The 19,928-nt window shown below is 51.2% G+C and overlaps 1 protein-coding gene and 1 pseudogene across 6 annotated transcripts in view; both read right to left on the reverse strand.

The window, feature by feature from the left end:
- The window catches only part of Sh3bp2 (SH3-domain binding protein 2), a 37,203-nt gene extending 26,579 nt beyond the window's left edge, over positions 1-10,624 (reverse strand). The window contains exons 1-2 of one of the 6 annotated variants that reach the window (XM_039091976.2): positions 3,725-5,689; positions 3,161-3,242 (exon numbers count right to left, since the gene is read on the reverse strand). Coding sequence is in view for 1 of the 6 variants with exons in the window: in NM_001100684.1 (NP_001094154.1) it covers positions 10,441-10,529 (89 nt within the window). In the remaining 5 variants the exon portion in view is untranslated. The other 5 variants (NM_001414976.1, NM_001100684.1, XM_006251252.5 and 2 more) reach the window with 5 other exon arrangements.
- Positions 5,176-5,319, reverse strand: LOC120096774 (U1 spliceosomal RNA; annotated as a pseudogene).
- Positions 10,625-19,928: the final 9,304 nt, after the last annotated feature.

Raw genomic sequence — 19,928 nt, forward strand, 5'->3', positions numbered from 1 at the left:
TACTCCAAGGACCAAACCAAATGACTCACAAAGACTATGTCACGGGCACTGGGTCTAGTATTGGTGCCAGGGTCCTTGGGGTGAGGGCACCCTGCTGAGTTTGGATCCCAGCACAAGGGCTCTGAGACACTGAGGGAACACACTGGGCATATTGTATGTGGCCATGAAGTTCATGGTGGTGGGGGAGGGCAGAGATAGAGTGAGGAAGGCAATCAGAGTTCCACCCCCATTGCTCCACGCCAGAGCCATGGGCAGAGGTCAGGGGTCAGCCTTGGCACACTGAGTAAGCACCTGAAGTGTCCTAGAGCTGGCCCAGAGTCACTGTACCAGACCTTCTACTGTGGCCATCTACTGGGGTCTCCCAGGGTACTCTAGAGATGCCAGCCCTGATCCCTGCCGTTGTCAGTACCTTGGCTACTCTATCCTCTATGACTCAACACTTGGGGATTTTTCACATCACGTTGGCTTCCTAGAGCCACACAAAATCAAGCTTCCTGGATCTGCTCAGCCTGGGCACTTTCCAGCCTGGCCTTCATTCTTAGTCCTTCTGTACCCCATGGTCTCCTGTGAATATTCTGACCCCTGTCTCCCCTGCCACAGACAGGGTCCATTCAGACTGAATCAGCTGACCTGCCCCCTCTGCCCACCCTCCATGGTACCCTCAGGTCTGTCTTAATTCATTGGCTCTCTTCCCCTTCCCACCCCCAGATATTACTATTTTTTTTTTTTGGTTCTTTTTTTTCGGAGCTGGGGACCGAACCCAGGGCCTTGCGCTTCCTAGGCAACCGCTCTACCACTGAGCTAAATCCCCAACCCCCAGATATTACTATTTTTAAGCTGGTCCCAATCGCTGTTCAATTTTTATTCTCTGGGTTTATTTTATCCCGTAGTCTTTTGGATTTCATCACTTTTTATTCCTTAAGTCTGTCTTTCTTTCTTCCTTCCTTCCTTCCTTCCTTCCTTCCTTTGTGCCTTTCTTTCTTTCTTTCTTTCTTTCTTTCTTTCTTTAACAGAAGAAAGCATTTAATTGGTAACTTGCTTACAGTTTCAGAGAGTTAAGTCATGATCATCATGGCAAGAGGCTGATGGACATGGCACTTAAGCAGTAGCTGAGAGTGTTATATTCTAATCCATAGGAGGCAGAGAGGGAGGGGGAGGGGGAAGGATGGAAAGGAGGAGAGAGGGGAGGACAGAGGGGGAAGAGAGGAGGAGGGAGGGAGAGGCTTGAAAGGAGGGAGGGGAGAAGAGGAGAGGGAGAGGAAGGGGGAGGGAGAAGGGGAGGGGAAAGAGGAAAAGGGAGGGGGAGGGAGGGGGAGAGAGCCCTTAAGGTTTTCTTATTTGTTCTCTATAGTAGTGTGGTTACACACATGCATGCACACAGATTGGACAAGTGTCCCACCACTCAGGTATACCTCCAAGTCCCCCTTTCTGTGATGCAAGGTCTTGCTATGTTGCCCAGATGGTTCTGAACTTGAGACAACAGTTGTCTACCCCTCTGCAGCACACTTAGTAAACTTTTAGGTCTCCTTTTAGGCAACACCTTGTCCTCTCATTGGGTTCCTCTTGGGGTCAACTACAGGCCATCAGAGGTGATGGTCTGGGCCTTCTTCTCAGTAGGCAAGAGGTTGTAGATAGCTGTCCTGTCAGGTCTATCTCAGGCTGGACAGTGAGGAAGAGAAAAAGACAGACCAGAGGGAAGGAACTAGGGGACACACAGGAAGAACTGTGGAGAGGGACCAAAAGCAGGAAGGAGGTGCAGGCCAGACCCTGGCTTGCGGAACTGAGAACTGGTTGTTCCTCCTCAGCTGGGAAGCCAGGGCCTCTAAGGCCTGGTGGTAGACACCGTGACTCACGGCCTACTGCTGTCTCCTATCCTCACCCTTTAGCATGGTCCCACAGGGTGCCCAGCTGACCAAAACATTCCCAGGCCCCCTCACACTACCCCATTGTTTGGAGGCCGAGTGAGGACAAGGGTCTGGCCATGGGCCCTTGTGGACGGGAAAGAAGCCCAGGCCTGGCCTTCTTTCAGAAGTTTGGTCTAGTCTTTGACAGCCAGAAGAGGCCAGTTCCCCAACTCTACCCCTCCAACAGCCCAAGGCCAGGCCTCCTCCTTGCCACCTGCTTTGAGACAGCCTGCCTCAGCCCCAGCACAGGGCAGCTTTTTAAAGTGACTGGACTCAGCCTCAGGGTTCAAGGTCTTCATCCAGTATTTCATCCTGGGCCCCTCTCCTACTGTTCCCTGACCACGTTGTGCCATTAGTACCCACAAACTTACCGCTGGCCTTCCAGGTCAGGTGTCCCATGATCGGGCTGCGGGACAATACCCTTAAGGCCCTCAGGCAGCAGGGGCAGGGAAGCTTCTGAAGATGGCAGGCCTCTAGCGGCAGTATATGTCCCATTGTTCCCTGAGTCTGGTTCTCCAAGTCCAGCCCTCCTTCAGAGGCCTTGACCACCACAGCCTCAGATCTATGTTAACCCCAAATCCCATGCTTTCCTGTGTGCAGACTCTCTGTTCTCATGCCTAGTGTGGCAGTGCCTGGCCTTATTACCTACCCCCTCAGAGACTCCCACAGGTAATGTGGCTTCTGGTGGTCAGCAGAGCCCAGCCTCTCTTTCTGGCTACAGACCGTCCACAGGGGCTGTAGCACAGCTCTGTCAGTGTTGCTGACACAGCCTCAGGATAAGGAGGCTGGCTCCTCCCTCGGGAGATACAGCTGTCATCAGCAGCAAAGAGAACCCCAGCGCTGTATGGAGAGGGGCTGGGCCAGGCCGGAACCACTAGACCCAGTTCTTACCAGCTTTGCTCCCTATCTGTGGGTCCCTCTGTAGAGCTTCACCCCCTCCCTAGTTGCTTGACATCCTCACTCCAACCCCTCCATGGGTCTTTTGTACCTACTCCTCGCCGATTTTTCAGGGGATACTGCTGCAGGGTGGGGTACTGAAATGGTCTCCAGACCCCAAAGTGCAAAGTGAGCTTTTATTTTTACCTCTTCAATCTCCCAAGACAGGGTCTTACTGTGTAGCCTCATAAACCAGATTGGTCTCAGGCTTTTGGTCATCCCCCTGCTTCTCCCTTCTAAGGGTTAGGACTAGAGGTACCATCAAGCCCAGCTCAGAGTGATCCTCAAAAACAGAAGCCAAAGGACAGTAAGGCACTTACCACACAAGCAGGAGGACATAAGTTCAGATCCCCAGTCACCCACATAAACCGGGTAGGGCAGTGTACATCTGTGATTCCAGTACTGGAGGGTGGACAGAGACAGGAGGATTTGGTGAGCCCTGTTAACCAGCCAATTTACCCAAATTGGCAAGTTCCAGATTCAGTGAGAGACCTTATCTCAAAAACACGGTAGAAAACGATTGAGGAAGATACCCGACACCAGCCTTGGTCTTCTACATGTGTGCATAGAGATGTTCTGGTTGGTTGGTTTTTTGAAACCAGGTTTTTCTGAGAAGCCCTGGTCGTTCTAAAACTCACTCTGTAGACCAGGCTAACCTCAAACTCGTAGATCTGCCTGCCTCTGCCTCCCAAGTGCTAGGATTAAAGGCATGTATCTCACTGCCTGACATATGTGCACATGAATTCCCCCTTACAAAACATATATACATGTATGTAAACACACACACACACACACACACACACATCATAAAACACAACAACACAACCTTGGTGTCCACAGCACCCACACTGGCCAACAATCAGAGCTCTCACTCCACATGGTACCTTGTAAACCATTCTTGGACATCTTAAGTAGACTGAAAGCTGTGGATTTCTTCCTGTCTCTCTGGACCCGAGCCCCAAAACGGCTGCTCCCTTGATGCTCAGTGGGAAGAACCCTGATTGTAGAAGGGGTGTCTGAGACAGAGCCCAGAGGTGGGGCAGGGGGAATGTCCTTTCTCAACCCTCTTCCTTCCTAAGCAACTTCCTGTCTCCGGAGTGGGCACAGCCACCATCAACCACAGCACTTCACCCTCCTGGTCACATTTTTGAGAAAATGGGAAGGTTGATATCAGAGATCGAACTTTCCTGAAACTGAGCAATGAGCTGAGGAACTCAATGTTGACCTCTGTTATTACTTTATGACCAGTGGACCCAATAGCAGATGCCATAGCTGGCAAAACCAGGGCCAGGCCCCACCTTCCTGAGCAACCACAGCCTTGCGCCTGTCTGAAAGGGACAGAACTCAGTTCTAGAGAAGTCCAGAAGGCAGGTTTTCTAGGGGGCTCCTGCCCTATGGTTCCGTCCTGGAGCAGTAGCTCCCTGGAGGAGCAATAGGAAGTTTGGGCAGGAATTCACAGGGAAGGGAGGCCAGCCCAAGGCACAACACAAAGATCTGAGACAAGTGGGTGCAGGTCAGAGAGGGTGGCAACTTCAGCTCCAGGCTGAGGCCTAACTCTTAGTGCCATTAGCTCTGGTCAGTGGGGGACTCTAGGGAGCCTGACTCCAACTCTGGAGGTCCTCAGTCATAGATCCAGTTTTCACTGAATTACCACTATATATCCCAGTGCTAGCAGTAGGCTGGCTTCCCCCTCACCATCCCATACCGCATGAGGCTAGACCTTTTATGTCTGCCCCTAAAGAGGGTGAAAAGTGTCCAGCTCACACAGCAAGGTCTATAGAAGCCATCTGCATCAACCCAGCCCCAGGAGGCTATCTCTGTGTACCTAGAGGCTTCTGACAACAGAACATAATGGCATTAGGGGATTTGACCCCTTCCTTGCTCTGCCATGGTCAGACAACGCAGCTGACCACTGATCTGCCTGCTAGGACCAGACCTCCAAACCATTTGCCTAGTCGTCAGGGGGGAAAAGGTCAATATCAACCACTTAACTCTTCCAAAAGGGGCTCCCCTTCCTGGATTCAAACAAGAGGAGAAGCAGCACTCAGGGTCAGAGCGGTTTCTGCTGTGCTTCCCCCTGCTCAGTGCCTCGCACCATGTCCCTAGGGCACACTCCTCACATCTGCCAACTCAGGACTCCAGGCCTCTCCAGGTGCCACCCACCCCGCTCCCCTAACGCTTGTAAATCTCACCTTCTGCTGGGACCTCTTACAGATGCCAGCTCTTGAGGCTCAACACCTAAGAGCCTTGTTTCTGGCAGGCAGCTTAGGGGAGACCAGGTTGACCCCCAATGTTGGCCTCAATGTGTATCCTTTCCTTTCCTTTCCTTTTTTTAACAGAAGAACATAAACACAGTTCCCACCACCAAAAATCATGCAGTCAAGTTTCCCCCATTTGAGGTGTCAGTACATCCGAAGGATAAACCTTGCCCTGGGAAAACCACCTTCGTAAACATGGTATCTCCCTGCCAGGTAAGTATCAAAGTCCGTCTTTCAACAGGAGCAGTTGCAGAGAAAAGCACTTTTGCACTTCAGGGCAGGGCCACATGTGGTGACTATTTTTCCTACCAGAAAATAATTTCCTAGCCTGTCCCACTTGCTGAAGTCAATGAGACCAGGCTCAGGAGAGGCTGGGTCCCTGCTGCTGGGTGGCAGATGGGAGGGGCTGTGACAGCAACCTAGAGAGCTTCGTGAGAGGCCCCAGCTCGACAACCCACCATTGTCTGAATGGAAACTGCCAACCCAGGCAGCACAGCTCCAGGATGATGGGCCGGGTCTGTCTCCGGCTCAGTGGAGAGGAAAGTGGCAAACCAACTTCAAAGCCTATCATGCCAGTAAGTGCCCAACCCACCCAGCCTGCAGGGACTTCCCTACTCAGGGAGGCCCTGGAGTTCTCTCTGCAAGGCTCCATGAGTTCCTGACCAGGGTGGTGAACAGGTAGGTCGCCGTGCATCGCCGCGTACTGAGCTATGAAGAGGTCTACAGCTCAGGAGTAGGGCAGGGTACAGGCAGCCAAGGAAGGTCCCCTGATCACTAAGCAGGATTATTGTGTCTGTAACAAAAATTCCTTCTCAGAGAGTGTCACGGCACGGGCCAGACACTGAGTTACAGCATGGGATAGAAATCCTTGTCTTTGAGCCTGTGGGTCTGACCACTCTTATGGTCCAGACTTGGCTTTGGGCCTGGTACACACAGCATACAGCATGTGAGGAACAGGTACTGAATGGAGTCTGCCAATGTCATAGATGCAGGGAAGGTGGAGTGGAAATCCTCAGCTCCCCATCCAGCTTCCAAGTGAACTGTGAGTGCTGTCCTAGGTTTCAAAGCTATGAAGTAAAGCTAAAACCCACCCCAGCATTCCAGGCCCCCAGACCAGCCCTGGCCTCTTCCCATCCTGATTAGGAGTAGGCAATTGTAAGTGCTTGGCCATCTCCTTACCTGCCTTAGCAAGGTAGGTAGGGTCATAGGGGAAGCTCAGGGTATGGGGCCGGTTGTTTTTCTAATACCCCAGAACAGATTATAATACTCTGAGGCCCAGGTCGTAGAGAACCCCAAATGAGACATGCAGTCTGTTCAGGGACAAGAGCGGGAACCCCCAGCTCAGGTCTGAGGATGCTGCCTTGAGAGGCATCTCAAGTGAGTGCCTCTCACCTGTAGGTGCTTGAAGTCTGAGGGAGTTGTCTTTTAAATGTCATTTAAATCCCATTAGCTAATCCTGATCTGATCCCATTTCTCTCGGGGGAAGGTGCTGAAGCCCAAAAACCTCAAGTTGGACAAGGCTATGGCTTTGTCTTGCTTCTGTGCCTTTCCTGGTCAGCCTCTGTTCTCAGAACTCCAGGAAACCAGCCTGAGCTGGCTTTGCCCTAGGCCATGAGAGAGCTCAGCCCTGGTCATGGCATGCACATTACCAGTCTGGCAGATCCCAGGCCAAGAACCACACCTCCTTCTGCAGGCTCAAGCAGGTAGACACCCTGCACCCTACTCAGCGATCTAACGCAAAGGCGTTTGGCTATAAGCCATTCTACCATGCCCAGCGGGTATTCAATAAACATGATTCAAAGGGAGGCAGACAGCAATTCTCGGAATCAGAGTTTGGCTGTAGGGCATGGGAGTGTATGCTACAAGGGTGCCTGACTGCCTGTGAGGCTTCCTGACTTCCATGGGCTACTGCCCAAAGTGACCAAGCCAATGCTATTCCTGGAAGTCAGCTAGCAAAACTCACTCAGGTATATCTGGAATCTCTAATGGCCAGCTCACACAGACCAAGGAGTTGTCCCTAAATCCTGGGGGCAGTGATTTACTTCATGGAGCAACAGAGAGTCCAATCATTTGGTGCTAGAACCTCAGAAGTCAGCGCCGGGGCAGAAGAATAAAAGCAGAGGGAACAGCATCTGGGTACCCATGATGCCCCATCCTGAAACCCAGCCGGCTTTCTGTTTTATTCCTACTGTCCCTGCAGTTCATGGGTGGGGGTGGGGTGCTGACACTAAGCCCAAGTACAGCCATGTGGCCCTACACCTGCACTTTGCTTTACAGAACAGAAAAGTGAGAGTCAAGAAGAATAATTTGGGGCTGGAGAGATAGCTCAGTGGTTAAGAGCACCAACTGCTCTTCCAGAGGTCCTGAGTTCAACTCCCAGCAACCACATGGTGGCCCACAACCATCTGTGATACCCTCTTCTGGTGTGTCTAAAGATAGCAGCAACGGTGTACTCACATACATTAAATGAATAAATAAATAAAATCTTTTAAAAGAAGAAGATGAATATAATTTGGGGCTAGAGAGGACTCGGGTTCAATTCCTGGCACCCACACAAGAGCTCGCAACTGTCTGTAACTCCAGTTCCAGGGGACTTGACACCCTCACACAGACACCCAGGCAAATCACCAGTGTACATAGAATGAATAAGTCATTAAGAAAAGGAAGAAGTACAATGTGCCTGGGAGACCCAGGACCCTGAATCAAGGCAGGAGGCTGCAGCATTTCCCTGGGCTGAGGGGCTGTGAGGGAGGTGGAAGTGGGCATGAAAAATGCCCACAACCCCTGTGCACCCACACACGGGACCATCTCTAGCCCTTGAGTCCCCAAACATGGGGGGAGTACTCCAGAGGCACACTGGGGTACTTTACTCTCCGAGGAGGACTCTGAGGTGTGAAGAGGCCCCTCTCTGACTCTTCAGACTCCTCCATGTTTTTACCATGTCTGGGATACCAAGGGCATTTCGATCAATGATCTGCCATCCTCCCTGGTCTGTCTGTTCATCTGTCTGTCCGTCCCTTCCTAACAGTTTCATGCCCAGCTCCAAGAGTCCCTTTCCTATAAATCTTGCCTTTCCCAGGCTCTAGGTTCCCCACCTCCTCTGCCCAGGCTGCCCACTTCCTCTGCCAAGCAGGTTTATAAAAGAACCAGACCTGTCTGTGCCCAGGGAATCTGGAAGGACATGAACCAGGCAGATGATGGCAGGGCAAGAGGTCTGTCAGAGTCTCTGACCCTTGGTCCCCACCCTGGAGCTTTGAGGACAGAACCCACACTGGTCAGTCTTTGTGGACTCAGGTGTTTACCCACAGGACCAATACAAACAGGGACCTGGAAGCCTGCTCTGTGCCCCAGGCCTCTCCAGGCCTGGCCTTGCCCATCACAAGTCAAAATGGTCTGTTGTCCCTGTCTGACCAGGACACACACCCCCGTCACCTGAGTATCAGCTGCTTACCCCTAGCAGACTGTGGTCACTCATAACCACCCTCAGGTAGAAAGTGTTTGCCAACCCTCATGTTACAGAGGTAATGGAGGCTCGGCAAGAGGAAATGCCTGATGAATATCATGTAGATGGATTTGAACCCAAGCCCCCAGCCTGGGTTTATGTCCTTCCATCTGTCCTTCTATGATTAAAGCAGGTCATTTTGACTCACCGGGCTTCCTGGATTTCTGTAGGCCAACATATGCTCATGCACCCATATGGGGACAAAAGGATACTAGGGACTGACTCAGCACCCCACTTCCTCTGAGAAGGAAGTGAAAAGGAAGGGCCAAGGCAGTCCTGGAGTCTACCTTCCTTCCTTCTGTCTCTCCTAGCCCAGCCTCCTGAGCGGGCTTCCATATAACCCTGTAGGGGGCTCCCCACAAAGGCCAGTCTCCCTTTCAACTCCTCTCTTGCCAGGTGAATTTGCCCATCAGTTTTTGGTTCTTTTTTTTTTTTTTTTCGGAGCTGGGGACCGAACCCAGGGCCTTGCGCTTCCTAGGTAAGCGCTCTACCACTGAGCTAAATCCCCAGCCCCTGCCCATCAGTTTTTGTTTACCCTTTAGTTTGTCCTCTCTGCCAGGGTATGTCTCCACCCAGAACCCAGAGCCAGGTCCCAAAGAGGCAGAGAGGGCATGGAAAAGGAGGTGGACAGACCTGTGGTTCACATCTCCTTGGAGCCATCCCAGGCCCCAGGAGTGGAGAGCTTAATCTGGGGCCCTAAGCTGGGCTTCCTTGCCAGGGAAAGAACACAGTGGTCCAAAGAGACTGAAGCCGGTGAGCACAGCACTCACCTAGGTCACCCAGAGTTGACCTGAGTCCATTTTCTCACTCCCAGCCCAGCACCTAACTCCTTGACCTGTGCTGTGAAACAATTCTGTGCATCTCACCGATGATCCAGTAGGTGATATTTCCAGAGCCCCCTCAGGTGGGGTTTAGAATCTTTAACAGGGGTTGGGGATTTAGCTCAGTGGTAGAACGCTTGCCTAGCAAGCGCAAGGCCCTGGGTTCGGTCCCCAGCTCCAGGGGGGAAAAAAAAAGATTGAGCAATAGAATCCTTAACAGTCACATGTAGTAAGTCCCGAGGTCCCACACTGTGCCCAGCAGGGGTGGCTTCTCAGGGGCTCTTATTGGAGTCACCTGCCTAGGAGGCACAGAACTAGCAGTGTCAAGGAACGAGGAGAGAGAGAGAGAGAGAGAGAGAGAGAGAGAGAGAGAGAGAGAGAGAGAGAGAGAGAGAGAGAGAGAACAGGAGCTGCGTAGGGTCATGGGAGGTGGCAGAGGGAGTTGGCTCCAAGGGGGCTCTCAAACTGTTAACAGCCAAGGCACAGAGCCACAGAAGGGTGGAGGTGGAAACCCTCATGTCCGCTAACCTACAACGCTCTGAACAGTCTTCTATCTTTTCAGAGACTCACTCCTCCTCAAAAATCTCCAAACTCCCCACACCCAGTCATTCACTCGTCAGTGTGAATCAGCACTAACAGGTGGCTTTTCTCTTAAACTTCATGGAGCCTTTGTGGGAAGAAAAGTTTGGAGGGAATGAAAGCAAATTCACCTCCTAAGTCTTTGGAAGCCCCGCTAGATGAGCCCTGTAACCTGGGTCTAGCAACGGGTGCCAGGGGAGCCGGAGGGACTGGAGGGACCCAGGACACACGCGAAACAGCAGCCCTCTCTCTTAGACTGAACGCCCAGCCCTGAGCCCAGACTGCCGCGGTCCGCCCTAAGAACCCGACTCCCGGGGTTGGGGGTTTAGCTCAGTGGTAGAGCGCTTGCCTAGCAAGCGCAAGGCCCTGGGTTCGGTCCCCAGCTCTGAAAAAAAGAAAAGAGAAAAAAAAAAAAAGATTTATAAGAACCCGACTCCCACCTCACAGCGGGACACAGGTTCCAGGGACCCAGGCAGGTCTCTGAGACACGACTGTGCCGCGCATGTCCACGACCGGTCCCAAAACCCATGCAGTGCCTTACCCGCCGGTTCCCAGCCCACCGACTCTGCGTCCGGGAGGCGGATCCCTCCTCTGTTGCTTCGCTTTGCAGCCAGCTGGGCGGGCAGCAGGCACTCCGGTGCAGGCTCCGCCTCCAATCTGGCCCCGCCTCCCAGGTTCAGGCCCCGCCCTCGCACTAATCAATGAGCCCCACCCCTGGTCTAACTTCTCCACCCGTTCCCTCTCATGCTCTGGCAGCTTAACACACCTTTTCTGGTTGGTCAGAGATTGGTTGGTGGACTAAGGTGTCTGTAACCAGCAAGCAGTAGGTGCCCACTAGATGTAGGCAGGTGTCTGAGTGAGCAGAGAGTCTTCCTCTCTTTCTTTCTCTCTCTCTCTCTTACACACACACACACACACACACACACACACACACACACACACACCTTTGATCCGGTGGTCTCCTCGGTGGTATCCTCTCTGGGATAGCAGCATGTGTCTGCTGTGCTGGGTGGGGCTGACTCAAATCTAGGCCCCAGGGTTGGGGATTTAGCTCAGTGGTAGAGCGCTTGCCTAGGAAGCACAAGGCCCTGAGTTCGGTCCCCAGCTCCGGGGGGAAAAAAAAAATCTAGGCCCCAGGTAAGGGCACCTGTCACCTGTCCATTAACCCCCTCACAGTCAGGAAAGGTTTGCTGGGAACCTCTGGAATCCTACTAGAGACTTTTCAGCCACATCTAAAGGAAATATTGCCTGTAGGACATGGGCTGGAAATTCATGGCCAGCACTGGGTTGCTATGCTGAAGCCAAGGACTCAAGGCTTCCTGTGCACAGCCACTTAAGCCTTCTGCTAAGCCTATCTATAGGCCTGGGGGACCACACGCAAGGGGCAGGGACCTGGGGAGGGGTGACCACCTAAGAGGAGATGGCTTCCTAAGAGAGCCCTGGGGCCAGGCAGGGATATGAGTCTGGAGTGGAGTCAGGCTGGCAGAAGTCCCCAGGGGAACATATAGGTTTTAAACCTAGGGAACTATGGGCTAAGGAAGGGCTGGCTCTGGAGGGAGCTACCCAGATGGGAGGGGCCTAACTGCTATAGAGATAAGGATTACAATGGATGCTCCAGACCAGGCTGAGGCTGAAGGGGCTGAGTAGGAGTCCACCCGTGCTGAGCTGCTGGCGGGGACTCGGGACATCCATAGCTGCACAAGTGTGGGTTACACGTCCCTGTCCACGTCTGTTCCAGGGCTGCCCAGGTCCAAAGGACCCATACTTAGTTCTTTGATGTGAGGCATCCCCGCAGGCAGAGGGGTTAACTGGGTATAGGCTAGGAAATTAGTTCGGTCAAGCATTGAGCAAATATAGAGAGGCTGGTGCCCACTAGGAAAAGACCAGAAAACCTAGGGCTTGGGAAAGGAGGCAGTAAAAGACATGGGGGAAACTTCAGCCAACGAGGCACTGGGTTCTCCACTGGTGAAGAGGATGAAGAGAGGAGCAGGGAGCATGCCCAGAATCCTAACCCTTCAGCCCTCAGAGTTGACCCACACTCATTATTCCTGTCTCTGGCCCTAGGGTAACACCACTTGCCCACAGTTTAGCTTTCATGGATCCCAGTGGCTAAGAAGACAGGTGCTGACTGGCTGAGATGCCCATCCTCTAGGGTACCCACCATGCCCCCATCTCTGCTGCCCAGGTGTCACCTCTGTGTACCTAAGTTGTCTATGACCCTCTGCCTGCCCAGGCTACTCCATCTTCTCCTGTGGAGAGTGCCAGGTGCAGAGCACTATGCTGTTTGGCCCAGAATCCTACACTTTCACCCCCTCCTCTGTGCCTTACTGCTGGGACTTGGCTCAGGGTTGGACAGAGCTAGGCACATCTACCCCTGGTGTCAAGTTCAGTTAATCACACGCATGACCCCATCAAGGGCCCTGGGGACCCTGAAATGATTCAAGGCAAATCCTGATCCTTATGGCTAGCAGGAAATGGACACAGATACTATTGAGTCACTTTGCATCTCTTGTCCCCAAAGCTGAGGGAGGGACAGAGACCGGGAGGGAAGTAGAGCAAAGCCAGACATTGGTGCCACCTGCAGGAACCTGACTGAAGGCATAGGCAGGGCTGGCTTCCTCATACCACGTTCAGAGAAGATGGAAGGAGCTAGAGACTGTAGCTGTGGTGGGGCCCAGGGTCTGAGCACCCAGAGCTCCCAAGTTGAGCTGAAAAGATGGCAGGCTATGCAAGACAGAACCCATGCTTCAGGTGAGCAGGAGCAAAACCCCTAAGCAGGCACAGAGAGGGAAAGCAGGTCTCTGCAAAGCACATGTGTAGTGGGCCAGTCCTCCCGTGCAAGCGAAGTTGCCAGGTCATCTTCCTGGCCACCAGAGGCCCCCTTAGCAGCTCCCCCCCGTGTCCCCTTATCCTGGAACCTCTTTCTCCCTTTGCAAAGCTCAAGGGTCACTTTTGTTCCCTATTCTCCCATCCCACATCTTGTCTTCCATCTATCTGGAGGTCCTACCGGCTCATGCCCAGTAGACTACCTTTGCCAGTCACCGGCCTACTCCTCCTTCTGGACTGTTCCTCACTAGGAACACTAGTGAGCTTCCTCCCAGCTCACTCTTGCCCCAGATTCTTGCATGGACCTGTCCCTTCTCTCCCATCTGTCTGCTGTCAGCCTCACCGGTTCTTTGTTAGAAGACTCTTTCCCTGGGCTAGCGCAGTGGTTCTCAACCTTCCTAATGCTGCGACCCCTTAACACAGTTCCTTATGTTGTGGTGAGCCCCCCAACCATCAAATTATTTTCCTTCATAACTGTAATTTTGCTACTGTCATGAATCATAATTTACGTATGTGTGTTTTCCAATGGTCCTATGCCATCCCTACGAAAGGGTCATTTGACAACCCCAAGGCGTCTCCACCCACAGGTTGAGAGATGTCTTGGTGAGAAAAGATACCATGCACGCTCCATAACTTTAGTTTGATCTCTAGAACTCACGCAAAGGTGAAAGGAGAGAGGCAACTCCACAAAGGTGTGTGTGTGTGTGTGTGTGTGTGTGTGTGTGTGTGTGTGTGTGTGTGTGTGTATGTGTGTGTGTATGCATGCATGTGTTCGTGTGTGTGTGTATGCATATATGTGTTTGTGTGTGTGCATGTGTGTGTATGCTTGTATGTGTTCCTGTGTGTGTATGCATGTATGTGTGTGTGCATGTGTGTGCATGTGTGTGTATGCTTGTATGTGTTCCTGTGTGTGTATGCATGTATGTGTGTGTGCATGTGTGTATTTGTGTGTATATGCAGAATTGTGCATGTGTGTCCACCCTCCTTATATTCCTCCCTCTTCCCCTGTCCTTTGAACCCCAACATCTGCACACCCAGGCCCCCTTTAGAATGCCATCTTACTAGAGCAAGACCTTGCTTGCCCCGGGGCTCATCCACTTCCTGGAACAAAATAGATGCTTAATAAATGGCCAGTGAAGGGAAATACAAAACCAGCAGGTAGAGTTCTCAGGGAAGGGAAGACTGCCTTCCCAATCAGGTGCCTCTGTTGGAGGAACACTGACCCACCTTCTTGTTTCTATCCCCAAGAATGGCTTCATGGTTAGGCTGCTTCTCCTTGGCAGGCCCGTTTCTAGGTGGGCTGAAGGTGACTGGCCACTCATATGGGGGACATCAGGAGGCAGGGAACCCCACAGACCAAAGCAGTCAGGGTGAGTGGGAGAGGGGTGGTTAAAGGGGAACCTTGTAGATGATTAGCTCAGGCTGGACTCAAACTACAAAGAGGTGTGTGTCGGGGTGGAGGGAGAGTTGGCCTCAGACATCTGGCAGATGTAATCATCTAGCAGGCTTCGAGAACAAGGCTGGGTCCTCTCCTGGGAGACTGGCTTAATGGCTTGCCTTCTTGGGTTCTAGGTCTTCCCTTAGAGGAGCAGACTCTGTGGCTCTCTCACACTGGACTTGCTCAAGGGGAGGCAAAAAGTTTTCTCCTTTGCTGGTATTAGTCAGAATCTAGGCAGAGGGTAGGGAGTGGAGAGTGGCTGAAGGGACTTCAACATGCCAGGCTATCGATGGGGTATGCACAGGGCCCTGATTCAGGTCCAGGCCATACTCCAAGCCGTGGTTCTTACTGTCGCAGTCCCACATGCACGTTGGGAGAGCCAGCAGAGCACCCCTGCCCAGGAGACCTTTCCAGGCTCCTGTGTCATGCACCACCCAGTTGTCCCTTTCAGCTTTCGCCACACCCTGCAGGGTAGGACTCTACAGTCCTGCTTGGCTGGCCCAGCCTCTGAACATCTGGCCAAGCTTCTCTGTACCTCTCATGCCCAGCCAGGCCAGGCTTCCTGGCCAGGCAGAGAGCAGGTGTGAGATGGGGAGTTGGAGGTTTTCCGAGGATGGCAGGACCAAGTTGGACCAGACCTGGAAGAGCTTTCTTGGAGAAGATGCTACATTGGAGGACAGAGGGAGGATGGAGCAAGAGCTACAGCCAGGCAGAAGGGCCCCACCTCCGACACCTCCCTCCCCGCTGTCCTCACTCCCCACCCACCCCACCCCCCAGCCCTTCCACAGACATGCATGTGGCTACCTAACTTTGGTGATAAAGCCCAGCTTGGCACTGGCATTCCCAACAGAAAAGTTTATTTGGATCAGTTTTCGATATAGAACACTATCAAAACAACCTTAGTAGAAACTTCTATTTAAAAACAGCCAAGCACAGTGGGTGGCAGACCCCTGGCCTCACATATACCAATACTTCTATTTTTACACCCAAACATGCTTTCAACCCCCGGAGCCCGATTTGGAACCTGAAAGCAGCCTGTTCTATTCTGGGACTCACTTCCGGCCTTGGTGGTGTGGTGGAGGTGGTGTTTGTACACACAGGCTGCTCTGCCCTCTGCCCTCCCCATTTCCTCCGCCTCCTGTCCCTTCCTGCCCTCTTTCAGCTACATAACCTCCAGGACAATAATGGGGTCTGGAAGGAGACCACAGGCTTGGGTAGGGAAGCTATAGCCTTCAACGGCATGTGGTTCCCCATGATCTCTTGTAAGGCCCACCAATCACCCAAGCCTGTGTGAGGAGGGGAGGCCAGCCTTTCTCCAGTCAACACCGGACACTGAGATGTGGGGTGAAAAGTGCATGTGACAATAAAAAAGTCCGCCAAGGGGTTGGGGATTTAGCTCAGTGGTAGAGCGCTTGCCTAGCAAGCACAAGGCCCTGGGTTCGGTCCCCAGCTCTGGAAAAAAAAGAAAAGAAAAAAAAAAAAAAAAAAAGTCCGCCAAAACTGTGGCGGGAGGAGAAGGGGAAATAATAATCCTGGCCCAGGAGACTTGAGGACTGGCTTCTATCCTTGCCCTACACCTGCCCCAGGCCCTGTCAAGGTAGAGTCTGCCAAGTAGAAATGAATGTGGGGCTCCCCCACAAAGTTCCAGAACCACCTGCCCCTCCAGACCTGGCACTGGGTCTAGATGGGCACCACCCAGTTTTCAGCCTGACTACTTCTCCCTTCTACTCTTCTGTTCTTAGACCTGGGTCTCTATTCCCACCCACGAGAACCTCAAACCATGCTGGCCAGACCCAAGACTCCCAGTTGCTACCTAACCCACCCCAGATGCTACATAACCTTGGGGCACGGTGTTGACCCCTCAAAACCTTGATCCCTACTGTGCTCATTCCTTGAAGGCTACCCTGGAGCCCTCCTATGCCACAGATGGGCCCCAAACACGGAGGAGGTCAGATAGGCTTTGCCCAGAAAGTCTCTGTTGGCCCTGCACCTCCTCCTTACCTCCATCCTCAGAGGTAGGACTGGAAAAGTCACAACTGTGACAAAGTAGCCAGACTGTGCTCTACCCAGACGTTTTCCTGCCAAGGAACACCTGCCCCAGGCTGTGGCTTTCCCATCACAAAGCGAAGACCAGCAGGGGAGCAAGAAGGGCTCAAGGAAGGAGAGGCTGAATCTGTCCTGTCCTGTGGTGGTTAAGTACCTAGGTGAGAGGCAGGCAGGGAAGTCCCCTTTCCAGTGTGCACAGGCTGAAATTAGTAAACTCTATTTTCTTTTTTTTTTTTTTTTTTACCATCTTAAGAAGTGGGCACTGTAACTCTGGGGATTCCCTCTGCAGACCCACAACGATGAATTAAGCCTGAGGCAAGGGTTCGGACCAAGTTTAATCTCAGTCAGGCCTGACACTGTAACACCTGTAATCACAAGGCTTGGGATGCTGAGGCAGGAGGATTGCCTAAAGTTTGGGGCCAGTGTGAGCCACATAGTAACTTTTAGGACGGTCTGAGCCACAGTTTGAGAAGCCCCACAGCTGGCAAGATTCACAGAACACAGGAGTAACCCTCCTTCCCCTACTCCAGAGGCCGCAGCTCAACTCTGCCCATGTCTTGTTCTTTTCACTTCCCTATTCCTAAAGGACACTCTTACTGCTACTTTCTGACATACAGCCTCAGCACTTGCCTTACATAGCAAGGCTAGGTGACACGGGGCCTTTATGTAGAGCCTCCCAGCAGCTAGTTTCCTCTCCTCAGCTTGATCCTCCTGGAGCTTTCATTTTACGTTTGCTCAGCTTTATGAAATAAATAATTTAAATCCCACCAAATGCCCGGCTCTCCCCAAAGGCCTTCCACTATACCAGATGAGCCATCAGACTACAACAGAGTCTGGCGCCCGAAGCCTGCTTCCACCAGTGTCCTGCCACTGTCTTTGTCTCCCTGGAATCCCCTACAGCGAGGCTCGAACTTCCTCTTTCTCATTTCCCCCCTCTTTTTGGAGAAGCACACCCCCAAGTGGCTCCTGAGAAGGGAACACATTTTCTGAGGACCTGTACTATGGCAGAGTCCTGTGTCTCCAAACTTTGTATTTTGCTGGTAGCCACAGTTCTCTGGCCCTTTCTCTATCTCCATTGCTAAGGTCCCTGAATAAAGACTCTGAGATTCCTGTAGACAAGCCTGACGCACACATCTACTTGCCTTCTTGTATCTGAACGTTCTGTCCATCCTTTTTTTTTTCTTTTTCTTTTCTTTTGTTTTTGTTTTCCCAAGACAGGATTTCTCTGTCCTGGAACTCACCTTGTAGACCAGAATGCTCTTGAACTCACAGAGATCCGCCTGCCTCTGCCTCCATGGTTCTGGGATTAAAGACATGCACCACTGCCACTGGCTTCAGTCCATCCTTTTAACCTGTATCTTAGTGTGGTTTTGATAAACCACATTACCAAAAGCAACTTGGAGAGGAAAGGGATTTTTTTTTAATCTTACAGTTTTCAGTCCATCATGAAAAGAAGTCAGGGCCTGAGACAGGAACCTAGAGACAAGAACTGCAGAGACGACGGAGGACACTTGCTCCCCTTGGCTTGCTCAGCCTGAGTTCTTGTAGAACTCAGGACCACCTGCCTAGAGCGTCGTTGCTCACACTGGGCCTTTCTGCATTCATCAGGAAAATTCTTGCACAGGCTAATTTGATGGAGACAGTTTCTCAGTTGAGGTCCCTTCCTTCTTTCCCGATAACTCCAGCTTGTGTCAGGTTGACGACAACAAACAGTAAAACAAGCCAGCGAGTACTATCTGGAAGCCTGATGTTTTCCCCCTCATTCCTGCTCTCCAGATCTTTTATCATCCAATGCTAGGCTCCTAGACTCTTCCTTTAATATCTCTTTCTCTCTCACGCCCCTTTTTAATCAGTGTTTAGCTCTATTGTAGGATTTCCTTTATCCTGGGCTGGATTCAGAGATAAAGGTTCTGGCTGCCAAGCATTCGGGATCCATGTGGAAGAAGTGAGAATCAGCTCCTGCGGGTGCCTCTGTTCTCCACAAGCATGTGCTTGTCCCCTCTCTCCCAATAAATACATTATTATTAATTAATTTGATAAAGGTTTATCTTTATTAATTAATTTAATAAAGATTTCAATCTTATCTTCCAGTTCTATTGAGTTTCTACACTCATGTACATATATACATATGTATTTTCCTGGATCATATATATACATTTCAAGATATATTATGTATATACATATGTATGTTGAACTTCTATGATCATGTGTATGTTTGTCTCTCAACATATATGTATATATGTGTATATATATATATGTATATAGAGAGAGACAGAGACAGAGACAGAAAGAGATGAGACAAAGAGAGAAAGAGAGAGAGGATCTCATGTAGCCCAGGCTAGCCTTGAACTCACTAAGTAGCCCAGGCTGGCCTTAAACTCACTATGTAGCCAAGGATGACCTCGACCTCCTGATTGTCCCGCTATCCCTTCCTGAGTGATGGGATTACAGGCATGTGCCACCACACTCAGTTTATTCAGAGTTGAGGATTGAACCTAGGCCTTCATGCATGATAGGCAACCATTCTGCCAACTGCATGATAACCGAAACCTCCCCAGTCATATTTTTAATTTCTGAGAGTTCTTTACATTTTCTAAATATTCTTTCTTCTCAGCGCCCGTTTTTTTTTTCATGAATATGTACAAATTTTTCTCTTCGCTTGAGTGTACTGATCGCATGTTCTAAGCCAGCTGTAGTGACAAACACTTGTAGTCCTAGCTCATCAGAAGGCTGAGGTGAAAGGATTGCTTCAGTCCATTTCCCTGGCCCCAGGCACAACTTTGAAGATGTGTCCTCGGCAGACCTTACCGTACCTGTAACCCACCTACCATTGTCTCCACCAATGTAATTGGTAAAGATCTTGACTCATGACTTCCTCTGTTCTAGAACAAAATCTCACATGGCATGTAGCTGCTTCCATAGAGAAATGTATTTTCTGGAGCAACTTGAGTTCCTATCTCTGGGTCATTGTTATTCATATTTGACTCTGAAATGAACTTTCTTTTTCCCTCTGAAGTGAGGGCTGCTCTTTGCCTGGACAAACACATTTCAGTCCCTCTGAAAGAAGAGGGTTGTAACACAGTATTGTATCTGAATATACCAGAGCCCCTGTTTCCATGGCAAGCCACAAACTAAACATGGTGTTTTGACCTTGCAGTGCCCAGAAAGGCCCAACTGGACTACCATTTTAAACTTCCCTGCGCTCTTTGCCTGGAGAACAGGACTAAGGCCCAGGTCTGGTTTCTTGAGGCCCTGAATACAGGAACCTACTCCAACTCACTGCCGAGTGCTGTATGCTGTAGACCAGGGCTGCACACACAGCACTGTTACCCTTTGTGAGACACAACTACAGACCTCAGTCCTAAAACGTGGTCTAGAAGAGGGGCACAGGCTCTGGGTATACACACCTCCACTGTCAGAATAGTATGCATGTGTGTATGTGTGTTCATGTGTGCATGTGTATGCTCATGTGTGTATGTGTGTATGCATGTGTGTAGTGTGTGCTCATGTGTGTATGTGTGTATGCGTGTGTGTACGTGTGTGCACGTGTGTGTATGTGTGCATGTGTGTATATGTGTATGCATGTGTGTGTATATGTGTGTATGTGTGTATATGTGT

The sequence above is a fragment of the Rattus norvegicus genome, chromosome 14 (genome assembly GCF_036323735.1).
Source record: "Rattus norvegicus strain BN/NHsdMcwi chromosome 14, GRCr8, whole genome shotgun sequence".
In the NCBI taxonomy this organism is placed as follows: domain Eukaryota; kingdom Metazoa; phylum Chordata; class Mammalia; order Rodentia; family Muridae; genus Rattus; species Rattus norvegicus.